This window comes from Chlamydotis macqueenii, chromosome 4 (assembly GCF_036417535.1).
Source record: "Chlamydotis macqueenii isolate bChlMac1 chromosome 4, bChlMac1.mat, whole genome shotgun sequence".
Classification (NCBI taxonomy): domain Eukaryota; kingdom Metazoa; phylum Chordata; class Aves; order Otidiformes; family Otididae; genus Chlamydotis; species Chlamydotis macqueenii.
In genome coordinates this window covers 50,207,044-50,220,508 of record NC_141559.1, presented here as the reverse complement: position 1 = coordinate 50,220,508, position 13,465 = coordinate 50,207,044, and the positions used below count along the sequence as shown (strand labels likewise).

The 13,465-nt window shown below is 37.6% G+C and overlaps 1 protein-coding gene across 4 annotated transcripts in view; it reads left to right on the top strand.

Moving 5' to 3' along the window:
* FAT1 (FAT atypical cadherin 1) overlaps positions 1-13,465 on the top strand; it is a 104,293-nt gene that overhangs the window by 39,284 nt on the left and 51,544 nt on the right. For all 4 annotated transcript variants that reach the window (XR_015258481.1, XM_086747115.1, XM_086747114.1 and 1 more), the window contains exon 3: positions 8,814-8,875. Coding sequence is in view for 3 of the 4 variants with exons in the window: in XM_086747115.1 (XP_086603241.1) it covers positions 8,814-8,875 (62 nt within the window). In the remaining variant the exon portion in view is untranslated. The remainder of the gene's footprint in view (positions 1-8,813; positions 8,876-13,465) is intronic.

Below are 13,465 nucleotides of genomic sequence, written 5' to 3'. Positions count from 1 at the left end.
ATAAGGCAGTAGCTCTTAAAGAAAAAAAAAAAAAGGAAAAAAAAAAAAAGAAAGAATTGTTTGTTTTCATAGTGTTAGATCTTACAATGTTTCTTCTGCCATGCTACTTTTAGTTCCTGACAGAGTTCCTTCAAGATAAAAACTTTTACATCCAGTATCAGTGCTGTGATAAATGTTGAAAAACCCTCTGCCAAATCATATTTTAAATTCATCTTTTTCAAGTCTTTCAAAAACTTCCTGTATTTCAACAATAGAAAAAGAATTCTGTTTGTTGGCGTTTTAGGAGACACAATTTTGAACTTGTCTGCATTTTCAAATTTAGAAGATTATGTTTTCAATTGCATGGCCAGTTCTGAAGATGACAAAGCAAGACCAAAGATCTTTTGCGACTGATGAGTTTTCTCAAGGAAATCCTCATGGTTTGAATTAATGAAAAACAAATAGTGACATAAATAAAACATATAGACACACATACAAAAAAAAAAAAATCTAGTGACGAACATTTGGAAGGTGAATTTCCCCCCTTCTGTAAGCCATATCATCAAAATTTAGAGGGGATAGATTTTGTTCCTAACAGTCAGTTAGCTAGTTTTATATCCATTCTCTACAAATTGGTTATTTTTTTTCACATTTTTATATTTTAAAATGTAACATTAGTTAAATAAAACATTTTGACTTTCTCAGATGAGTTTGTCTTTTATGAATTAATAATTTTATCTAGATTAAAATGAATGTTTTTAATATTAAACTGTATTTTGTGTGACTGCTTACTCCCCTGTTTTGTTTTGATTTTTTGGTATCATCAATCACTAGTGTGGCGTAGTGATGGAATTATGAGCTACGTCTAACTAAGTATGAAAGACTTCTGTTTTGTGCTGGTGATATTTTATGACCTGTACACATTTAGGTCCAGTGGGTGGTCTCCTTTGTCTTTGTGTAGATGGAGTCTTAGATGTGCTAAGATAACTGAGATCAAACCCCTTCCTTTACAGTTTTATTTCCAAGGTTGTCATAGTAAGAGAGACCACATTTAAAACTAGTATTTCTGTTCAATTTTCTGACATCCTGTAGGGTTATTTGGAATCTGTTTTCCCAAAAAATACTTCCTTATTATAATATACTAGATAATAAGAAAATTTAACTAGACATTTTAACTTATTTCACTTAGAACACATCACTGTAATTTATAAAAAAAAAAGTTTTAAATACCTGTTCTCATATTTTGCCAAAAGAATTCAAGTAGTATCAAACTTTCCACTCTTGCCCAATAACATATTTTCCTGTTTGTAGAATTTTATTAAATGCCAGAAGAGTTTAATGATTTCTCATGTTACTTGCAGTCATTCTCATTCTCAATCAATGCTATCTTTAGTTACATGCTGTAATTGCAACCGAAAGACTGTTTTGTGACTAAGTAAAAATAGTTGAATTGCATAAGAGCAATTTTGACATCATGACAATAGGCAACATGGAAACCTGCTCTGATATTTCTCTTTGAGATCACGTATTCTTAACTCACTGTAATAACTCTTAAAATCTCTATTTCAAAGTTTAGGTTCTTTGTTTAGCGAGGTGTGGTTGCAATACATGCTGACTTTGACTTTATGGTTGTTGCTATTTAACTGTAAGTATAAATCTTCTTGTTGATTAATACTTCCAGTTAACTCAGTGCAAAAAATTCGAAATTAAATTTTGTTTAGCTTCCTTGCATTTCAGAGACAATATCTACCAACTGTAAAGAGCTTTTCCAGCAGAGTAAATTCCACAGGCTACATACCTTCTTTGTTTGTGGATTTGTCAGTCTTCCTTAATCCATGTGTCTGTTGCAACACTTTTATGGGGTATTAATCATAAAATGGTAAAACTTCTCTGGCAGAGGACCTCAAAACTAACCTCAGTCATTTAGTAATTGGTCTTAAATACCTTTCTCAAGTGATGCTGATTTTTTAAAAGCATATTAACAACCCAATACTGGCTACAGTAAGCTGAAAAATGCATTTTCTTTGTTCAGGGAAAAAAAAAAGACAGATTTGGAAAGGAGTGTGAAGTTTCTTTCTTTGTTCAAGCACTATAAATGCAGTCAGATTCTGTCAGGTTTGAAAAGATCTTTCAAGATGATTTGAGATTTTATTACAATGATTCTGTACTTTATTATTGAAGATGGTATGTCTCAAAATGAGATAATAAAGGCAGGCGATGAAGATCAGGTTACTTAAAGAGTTAATTACTGAAGGCATTTGAGCTTTGAATTGGTGTGGCTTTTGTATACCAGATGGTGCTGAAGGCAAGAGTGTTTTTGCAAGGTAAGCAAAGAGATAACAGAAATTTATAGTGTTCTGTTGATAGTAAGATCAAAGTTCATTCTACAGGAAATTTGTAATCACTTACTAGTTTCCTTTCGGTAATCATACTTGGGTTTCATTGTTATATTTTCCATACAAAATTATTTAAGCTATTTTAATTACATATTAAGTACCATATATTTGTAATTTCGTCTTACACTGCTTATGACTTACAGTTCTGTTTCTTATCTTCTATCTATGAGAGAAACAAACTACCAAAAGTATATTATTGGCAATGAAATGGAACACATTCTAACTGCTTTCAAGTACTCAGAATGCAAGATCTTAGACTTAGGTTTATTTTTCTCATAAAGCTATTTGAGAGTGTGTGATTATTTATGTACTTCTTTTCATTATTCCCCAAATAGCTTTACTAGTAAAAGAATTACTGCAGAAGCAGTTATACCACTGTCTAAACTGAAAATAAGGGACTGCATGACTAATTAGAGTATACAAAACTATATGGTTTACTTTTATAGGATACATTTGAGCACTTTTCTATAATTATACGATCACTAAACACAGATTTTATACTTCACTTGAAATCTAGTTGAAATTGAAGCTCTACAATGTTTATTGGATTGGATGACTTAGTTGCTTATTTAAAGTGCTTTTCCTCCTTATACCATACATTAATAATCTTTGGTGAGTTGCTTGTCTTCTTTCCCTGCTTGTAATCACCAAAATGATTCATGAGTCCTCTGATCAGCAGATTCCAGCTCTTTGTATCTATATAGTGTTAAAATAGTTCAAGGAAGATACTCTTCAGTTAAGATGTGCACCTTGCACTTACACTTTGTAGTAGCAGGATTGAGTAGTTAGATTGCCTGGTTACTGATTAACGTGGTGACTGGTGGTATGAAATAATAGTCATAGGATTAGGTAACTTAATTTTTGACCCTATATACAAAGCTTACAGGCTGTCTTGGCAACAAGTAACAAACACATAAACACTGGTATTACTGTACTTCAATAAATGTCTTATGTGCTGACACATGCACGCCCCGATGGTCTAGGCTAGTTATCCCTTATTTGATCGAACTCTGACTTGGGCAGGACTTAGAACTCAATTATTACTTCACTTTTCATGGAGTACCATTCAAAGGGCAAGACATTTATTCAGCTGGGATAAATATGCGAAAAGTGGTTTTGGTGGATTAAATCTAGAGCATATGCATCAGCATCTGAAACAGGAATAAGGAAGTGCCTAAAAAAAACCAAAAAAAACCAAAAAAAAACCCAGAAAAAAAAAAGTGACCTAAAGAGTCTGGAGTTTGCCTAGGTGCCTATAGACTGTGGCAATGTCCTGCTGGCTTTTGCCTGAGTTGCTGCACATGGGAATTGAAGGGAGTAAGGCACCCAAGCTGTAAAAGACTGCAATCATGCTATACCTAACAGAAAGGGAACACTGTTTCAGCACAGTGTACTGCAGTACGTTTCCCTTTTAATTTTCCTAAAACTATCTGTTTGTAGGATAGTATAACTCATTTTTGTAAAATCTTCTGAGCAGAAAGCTCATGCATGAAGTGGATGAGCTTTAGCCCCAAAAGTGGATTTAAACTGCCTAGAAAAGTCTGCTAAGCCACAGGGTGTATGCTGTGCTAGGCACAAGTGATCTTTGTTGTACCTAAACAACTGTGTAGCAAAAAGAGGTAAGATTCAAGAGGCCAGAGAGGACAAGCCAGCAGCAACTTAACTCTGTAGTTAAAGGATAGAGTACTCAGCTAAGAGAGTGAGAAGAGGAACCTGGGCTCTTGATTTCTCTTGAAAAGTGGTATCATTTTTACAAGCTTTATTGAAAGAAGAAATGATTGCTTTTAAATGTTTTCCTTGAGCAGAAGAGGTATTTGCAGCCATTTAATGTGCTTGTAAATGGTATTGCTAGTTTCTTTTGGGCCTGTAAGTTTACAATCATATTTTCAGCACGTGAAAATTACTGGTGACAATTCTGTTGCTGGTTTTATTGAGAGCTATTAAGGTGATTAGGACAAGGAAGCATTTAAGAATGAAAAGCAAGTGAAATTGCTAAGGAACTATCTGTAGGACTATATGTACCAGAGCTGTTCAGTTCCTTTATGATATACTTTCTCCAGTGTGATAGCTGGTTAGGACTATGATCTTGTTTGTTTTTTAACTCAGCAGCCTGTCTTCATGGTGATATATTACAAGGGCACACTGTCTAGCTTATAATCATCATCTATACATGATTAGTAAGACATGGAATTTATATTTTGTCAGCTGCAAACCTGAAATAATTCTTAAATCCCTTTGCTATTACTTTGCATTGGCCTGTTTTTGTTAACTTGTTTATTTACTTTGGTTGTGAAGCCTTGTCTTGGATTATGTAGAAGACAAGATTTGACTACAGTCTTGCCAAAAAGCGTATCTGAACATCTTTAGACAGGAAATGTGGGTCTTTCTGATGGTCACTGATTGTGAAGTAAGTTATGTATATTAAGACCTTGTAAAGAAAGTACCAAGATAATTGTTTTTAATGTTCATTAGTAATTTGTCATTTTTGAGGTTGAAATGTGGGAATGAGAGCTTAAATAATAATACATTATAAGTAGACTGATCTACAGCTTTGATTGAGTTGCACTAATGCAGTTTAGAGAAACTTTTTGCTGACTGGTTATGGTTTGCATTCAGCACAGAAGACAAAAATCTCATCAACAAAATGCGACCTCCCCTATATTTAATTCCAGTGTCTTGTGTCTGTTGAAGTTGGTGATAAAAAATGTTGTAGCTGTTTTCCATATTTCCTTAAACCTTCAGTGCCAATGTATTCAAAGATCAGAGAAACTGCATTTATTTTCATACAGTACAACTCAAGTAGTGTTATACTACATTCAAATCAAGCCTATTGGTCCAAACTCATTGGATGCAGCTTAGTAGACATGACATGTGCTTTAGTATTTTGGATCTCGGTGGGTTAGCCCTGGCTAACAGCCAAACCCCCATCCAGCTTTCATCGTCTCAAGCTGAATGTGCAGCACAAATGCATACATTTGTAGGTGTGCCTCTCGTTTACATCATGCATTCCCTACGTAGCAAGACAAAAATTTTCAGCCTTCCTCCTCCCTTTGCAAAGACTACTTTTTCTGATGCTATTTCTTTCATCGCTGAGATCATCCATGCCCTAAAAATAGCTAATAGTATGAAATTTGTGTTAACTTTCTTAACATAGTGCCCGTGTAATGTTCTATTTTTTTTTAAAAGAGATTGCCATTTCAGAATTGAATGGAAGTTGTTGATGTGCTATTTTTCAGATGACAGAGGTAATGTGAGGTAACTGGGCACTGAGATGAAAGCTTATATGGGATAAAATAAATCCCTGCTAGTGTCAGCTCCCTTGTGCTATTTTCTGTTCTAAATGTAACAGTTTTATTTATATTTACGTAATAGAATACTGTAGTTGCATTTTTGTCTGTTTGTTTTAATACTCTTTAAAATAGAAATTTGAAGTATACTGTATTTGAATACAGTTGTAACTATTTTGATTTTTCAGTAGACCTCAAATAAACAGCAGATATCCCCAGAATGTAAACTTGAAGGGGGAAGGAAGGGAGAATACAGTTTATTGTATTTGTATTGTAGCAATAACAGTATTTGTTACCTGCTGTGGGATTTTTTTTTTGTTGTTATGGATGTTAATAGTTCATTTCAGTTCATTATAGTACCTCTCCAGCAAGTGAGGCAGAACAGTTATGGTTTATCCAAAGTCTCTCTAAATTATTAAGCTGCTGTTATGAAAATGTTTTTGATGACATCAGTTTTGAAACATCACTGACTAGAATAATTGCACCAGTTCTGCTAGGGATACCATTTGCTCCTCAATTACCTTAGAAATGTTTGTTATAAACTTATGTTTTCCCAAGGGTGCTTGACCCATCTTGCCATAGTGTGCATTGATTTCCAAGTGGAATAATAGTCAGTGATGTGAATTATTAGAGCTCATTGTTCCTGTTAGTTTTGGAGGACAGGGGAGTGATAAGAGGAGGCAGAAAGAAAATAGGAAAATACAATTGCAAAACGATGCTCTGTGAGTCAGTTTTACTTTGAAAATGAATGCTTTGTCCCAGTGATCTGTTTCCCACACACTGTCATTTCTGTCCATTCAGCAGTGAATAGATTCTCCCCACCTGATAATAAGGATTTCAAAACTGATTATGTTGCAGACTTCTTCAGAGATTAATTTAAATCATCTTTTGCCTGTCACTTCTGTGGAGATGTGGTATATGCAAAGGTGTGGTTATTCATTTATTTGTGCAGAGGGAGTGGAACAGCAAGGAGATCTTCAAACTGTTACAGAAAAGAAAGGAAGGTCAATCTAAAAAGTTTGAGAACTTTTGTTTTTTAGTAGAAAGAGCAGAATTCTGGCTCTTATTGCAGGGACCTGACTTATATTATGTCCAAAGAATCTTCCCAACTGTTTTAATGGGCAATCACAAATGCCACACTGCATAGGAACACTTGACCTTATTATCACAACCTTAATTCAGAAAAGCTCTTCAACAACTGATGAAATTTGGCAGTGCAGCATTAAATATTTTATAATATAGAAAAACTTGAAAAATTTGAAAAACTTAGGGATTGCCATAATCAAACCCTTTATAGTCCTAAGCTGTAGTGAAACACTTCCCTGAAGGTAGATTTTCGCTTAGGAAAGTGGCTAGCAGTAAAGAGTTAACTAAAAAGAATGTCATGCATGTGTATGTGATTCTAAATCCAGAAGCATTACATTTCCTTTGTTGGCATTAGTTTCTGCTGAATATACAGGATATATACGGTGAAGACTAAACCCTTCTGTTATTGGTCTGAAGAGTTTTAACAGAAGTGGGGCATGCTTGGTTGGAAAGACTGAAAGTTTTAACAGATCAAAGTGTGTATATTTTGTTCTTACTGGATATTTTTCTACTTACCCATTTGAGCTGTATTGGCTAGCTTCATTAACAGAAATTATATCTGAAAAGAGACTTTCTTTAACACACTGTAGTATGTAGAGTAGTAGTACATGGTAGAATTCTGTCTGGAATGCTTGCAGCAAAAGCGTTTGCTTTTTTTTTCCCCAAAGGATTAGTTGGTATTTATTAGTGGTGGCACCAGTCTTAGTGGCTCTTGATGGGGAACAAGTGGATAGGAAACTGTTGAAAGATGCCATCTTCCTACTCTTATCTATTAGCAGTTCTCTACTTGCTGCTGCTGTGAGAGATGGAATCTAATATTGTCAGAAAGTGTAGACTGAATATTGACTATTCAGAGAAATGCAAGCATAATGAGCTATTTCTATTGTAATTACTTTATTTGACAACTAAGGATCAAGATGGCTGTGCTTTCTTGTCACTGTAAAAAGCTGAGATAGTTGTATAAAAGGTCTCAAGACATTGCAACATCTTCTGTATCTAGCATATGCTGGATTCCTGATGCAGAGAACATAGGATACTTTGGCCAGTAGTGGCTTGAGTTGGACAAATCCAAATCTTGTTGTTTGCTCCATGAAAAGCCAAGCTGGGTCTAGCAGGACTTACTAGCACAGGCTCAGTGTCACGTGATGATGTTTTTGCGGCCACCTTGTACCTGCAAACAGGTTAATGGCTTTTGTGCAACAAAGAAACTGAGTTCTCTCTTGTGCCTGCATACATGGCACAGTTAACCGACACCAGCAAGCTATTCAACTATAATTGGGAGTTGAATAAGTTTACTTTTCATGAAACTCAGTACTTGAAATTTTGAACCTACAGTCAGGGAGAATTAATTCAAATAAGTTCCTTTTGTATTTAGATTTCACTGTCTTTCTGTGACCTCTTACTCTTTGAAGTTCTTCATTTAAAGCAAAACTTATCATACCTTCCTAATCTAGCATCACAGGTGTGTCAAACTCTTGCAACAAAATCTGACCTCATGCATCAAAACTCATGCTTATTCTCTGCTAGCAACTCTCTTCTCAACAGCAACTGTTTGACTCTTTGTCATTGTCAAACCAAGCCAACACAAACAAATTGCTCTGGTTTCCATCATTAACGCATCTGTTCAGGTCATGCTTTTTCTGCTGTTATCACTAAAAATACAAATAGATGTTTCTCCTGAACAGATTGGTAATTATTCAAATAATGTGTGTGAACACCCTTTGAATAAGACATATGAACATCCTCTGAAAACAAGACTTCATGTGAGAGAATTACGTACATTACTCCTGTCAGAAGCATGACATGCACAGATGTGTTGGAAAATTGAACTATGTCTGTCTTAAGGGCTAGAACAGCTTAGCTTTCAGATTGCGAAGAATATTTTCGTGGCCTTTAAGGACTGGAAACCCCTCTCCCCTTAATTAAAATGTAAGTTCTGCAAAAATAGAAGAGACCACCTAAGAAGACATTGAGATTGAGTGTATCAGTAACTACTGGCTTAACCTAACCTTCATTGAGATTATTTTCTTGAAGGGTCTGATTAATTATTCTTTTATTTTTACAGGTCTAATTACAACCACATCTAGAAAACTAGATCGAGAGCAGCAGGGAGAGCACATACTGGAGGTAAGTAATTTCTTTGTAAGTTTATTGCTCTTTTACAGAGAGTTAAGTTTACCATCCTTGATTGCTGTATGAAAGATTTAGAGAACTGAATTTCAGAAGTAACTTGCTTCTATGTTCATTGTACTGCAATGCAGAAAGCTACCTATCTTATAAAAACTGTGTGTTGGAACTTTTTTTGTAAGAAAAAAAAGTTAAGATATAGATATAGGGCAATTTTTTGTTTTTATATCTGTAAACCAAGATTTTGGTTCAAAGAGTGCAAAGGTATAATTGTTAAAAGGAGGAGAAGAAGAGTGTGATTTTTAAAAAAAAAAATAAATCTTCCTGTGTAATTACTGGAATAGCTGTTTCAGCCTCCCTTTTGCTGAATATAGACCTGTGAAAAAAAAGTGCAGAATCTTTTTTTAACATTGAGAATACAAACAGATTGTAAGTGAATAGACCTTTTTTCTACGTAACATATTTATCAATCACGTAAGTAGATGAGTTACAAAATATGCATTATAGAATCAGAGTCCAAGAGCATGAAATTAATGACATAAATCTTTTATTTAGTTACAGTTAATTGATTGCCTGGAATTTATGTAATAGCAATTCTCTTTCTCTGTCAAACAACATGAAAGAGAAACACAAAGACAACTGTGAGCCTTCCAGTTTCAGAATGTTCCGATGCAGTGTGACAGCATTGTACTTCACCTGCGATGAAGACTTAACATTCACAGTGATACATACTAAGATTTATCTGGAACCTTTATTGTGCCTCTCCACCTGGATGATAGATAAAAGACTGCAATGTGAGTTGGCAAAACTAAAGCTAGAGAGGGAAGCCTAGACTTACTCAAAACTTGTCAAATCATTAGAAAGGTCTTCTAATAGGAGTGCAATGACTGCATAGGCTTGGAGGTGAATGTATTACTTGATAGTACAAACTATGCTTCTGCAGAACTCAAGTGTGCAGTCTTCCTGGCCCTTTTCTATCCCTTTGGTGCATTGCAAGCTGCATTAATACAGCTGTGGGACCAAATTTTTATCATTATTTTCATTTCTCTATCAGCTTTGGAAAGAACTCTTTGCACCTAAGCAGCAATAGGGTGGAATTTCCTCTGCAGTGTGTTTACAGTAGTAGTAGGAGCAAAGTTAATCAAGTGGCAAATCTAGTTTAGTACTAGACACGTTATTCCTGTAAATTGTAAAGTCATTATATTATTCTCTTTTAAAATTACCTCCTTGAATCTGCTTGTGTCAGTTTCCCAAAGCACTTCTTGTCAGTTATATCTTATTTCTTGGCCACTGCAATGTATATTGGGTGTAAAATTGGTATCTCATGACTTTTACTCCTGTGAATATTGTGCTGGCTTTCATGATTTATGCAGTAAACAAAATCAGCTGTGGATCATTCTCTGACCCTGAAGCCACCTGACAGAGTATGGCTTTGATAGCTTATACCTCATCCCTGGAACAAGGTGGCTATGTCTAAGTTGCCTGTGGAGAATGGTGCCCGAATTGTGTGAATTCTCAGGCTGCAGCTAGGCAACGTGTGGGAGTGTGCGATTTATTCTGGGCCAAAATTTATGCCAGAGATCACACTAGCAGTGTAATGTTATGGGCAATTGTCTGCTAGCAGTCATGCCTGCTAATTTAACCTTAAGTTAGCCTACATGGTAACATGTAGGCTAAAGCCCTGATAGAATTGAATCTGGCCAGGGATGTCGAAACCAACGAGAAAGGCTTCTATAGGTATGTAGGGGATAAAAGAAGGTCCAACGAGAATGTAGGCCCCCTCTGGAAGGAAACCGGTGTCCTGGTTACCCGGGACATGGAGAAGGCTGAGGTGCTCAATGACTTTTTTTGCCTCAGTCTTCACCGATAAGAGCTCTTGTCTTGCCACCCAAGCTGTGGAAGGCACAAGCAGGGACTGGGAGGATGAAGAACAACCCACTGTACTGGAAGAGCAGGTTCGGGAACATCTGACGAACATGAAGGTGCACAAGTCCATGGGACCTGATGAAGTGCATCCGTGGGTCCTGAGGGAACTGGCGGATGAAGTTGCCAAGCCACTGGCTGTCGTATTTGAGAAGTTGTGGTGGTCTGTTGAGGTCCCCGATGACTGGAAGAGAGGGAACATAACCCCCATTTTTAAAAGGGGGAACAAGGAAGACCCGGGCAACTACAGGCCGGTCAGCCTCACCTCTGTGCCTGGCAAGGTCATGGAGCAGATTCTCCTGGAAACTGTGCTAAGGCACATGGAGAGCAAGGAGGTGGTTGATGACAGCCAACATGGCTTCACCAAGGGCAGATCATGCCTGACCAATTTGGTGGCCTTCTATAACGGTGTGACAGCATCAGTGGACATGGGATGAGCAACAGATACCATCTACCTGAACTTATGCAAAACGTTTGACACTGTCCCGCACGACATCCTTCTCTCTAAACTGGAGAGACATGGGTTTGATGGACAGACTTGGTGGATAAGGAGTTGGCTGAATGGCTGCACTCAGAAGGTGGTGGTCAACGGCTCAATGTTCAAGTGGAGACCAGTCACGAGTGGTGTCCCTCAGGGGTCCGTGTTGGGCCCGGCCCTGTTCAACGTCTTTGTTGGCGACGTGGACAGTGGGATAGAGTGCACCCTCAGCAAGTTTGCCGATGACACCGAGCTGCGTGGTGCCGTTGACACGCTGGAGGGGAGGGATACCATCCAGAGGGACCTTGACAGGCTGGAGAGGTGGGCCTGTGCCAACCTCATGAAGTTCAACCAGGCCAAGTGAAAGGTCCTGCACCTGGGTCGTGGCAATCCCAGGCACAAATACAGGCTGGGCAGAGATTGGATTGAGAGCAGCCCTGAGGAGAAGGACTTGGGAGTGCTGGTGAATGAGAAGCTCAACATGAGCCGGCAGTGTGCCCTTGCGGCCCAGAAGGCCAACTGCATCCTTGGCTGCATCAAGAGGAGCGTGGCCAGCAGGTCAAGGGAGGTGATTCTCCCCCTCTACTCTGCCCTGGTGAGACCCCACCTGGAGTACTGTGTCCCGTTCTGAAGCCCCCAATATAAGAAGGACATAGACCAGTTGGAGAAGGTCCAGAGGAGGGCCACAAAGATGATAAAAGGGCTGGAGCACCTCTCTTATGAGGACAGGCTGAGAGAGTTGGGGCTGTTCAGCCTGGAGAAGAGGAGGCTCCGGGGAGACCTGATAGCGGTCTTCCAGTACCTCAAGGGGGCCTACAGGAAAGATGGGGAGAGGCTGTTCAGTAGGGCCTGTTGTGATAGGATGAGGGATAATGGTTTTAAAATAGAGGGGGGTAGATTTAGATGAGATATTAGAAAAAAATTTTTTACAATGAGTGTTGTAGAACACTGGAACAGGTTGCCGAGAGAGGTGGTGGATGCTCCATCCCTGGAAACATTCAAGGCCAGGCTGGATGAGGCTCTGAGCAACCTGATCTAGTTGGGGATGTCCCTGCTCCTTGCAGGGGGGTTGGACTAGATGACCTTTGAAGGTCCCTTCCAACCCTAACCATTCTATGATTCTATGTACAGAGCTCAGAAAGTTTTTTTAAGGTTACAGTGTTCACAATGGTACATGAATCCTCCTGCTGTCAGCATTCTCTATAAAGACAGCAAATTAAGCTGATTGCTCTTTATTTTGGTATATTGGTTATTGCCTGCTGGTTGTTTATCACTCTTCATTCTTCCTTCATTTTGAATCCCAGCTGGTTGTTAAAATTTTAAATAAAAGTCTGCAAAGTATCCAACGGAAGAACTCTTAACTACAGAACGATACTGACAGACAGTATGGCTCAAAGTAGCAGTTTTCCCATTTGTTAGTTTTATGTTTACAGCTCTGAAAATAGGTTGGAAAGAAACCCAGAAATGCACAGAATGGTGGGCAATATTATGAGCCAAGTACTGAGCATCTGGCTAATTAATTGAGCATTGAAATGTTGACCAGATGGGTTGGTGGGTTTATTCCTTGTTTGCTATTGAATTTGATCCTTGATTGCACTCCTGCTTACATAATAGTAATTAATATGCCCTATTCTTTTATTCCCAACTTGTAACTGTTTTCTGAGTGCCAGTTGGCACTTTTTACTGCAGTTATTTTAGGAGAGCTTCATGTTATTCTCTCATATCTTAGTATTCTGTTTGGTATGTCAGTAATGCCTTCAAAACTAATGTTGCATTCAAATCAAACTAGGTTTTCCTCATATTTGTCATTTTCTTCTGCTTAACTCAGGGCAATGATAATCTTATGTTAATGGACATGTTATTCCATATCCCTTGGAATTTCCTCTTTTGCGATGTGTTTTGGTTTTGGGGTTTTTTTTGCGACCTGAAAGATGCATAGTGGTGTTCCATTACAAGTACTAAAGGGAACAGATATTCATATACGTGGAAATCCTACCATCTGTTAGAGATGAGCATGAATATTTGCATTACATTTGCATTTAATGTGTTTTGTTGTGCTTAATCACTTTACTCGTGCTTTTTCATTTCCTTCATGCTTGCAAGTTATACCACATTTCATTTTTGTTTCTGTATTTTTTTCCTTAATGTAAACAAGAAAAGGCAGAAAAAAATAATGATCTGATCATATC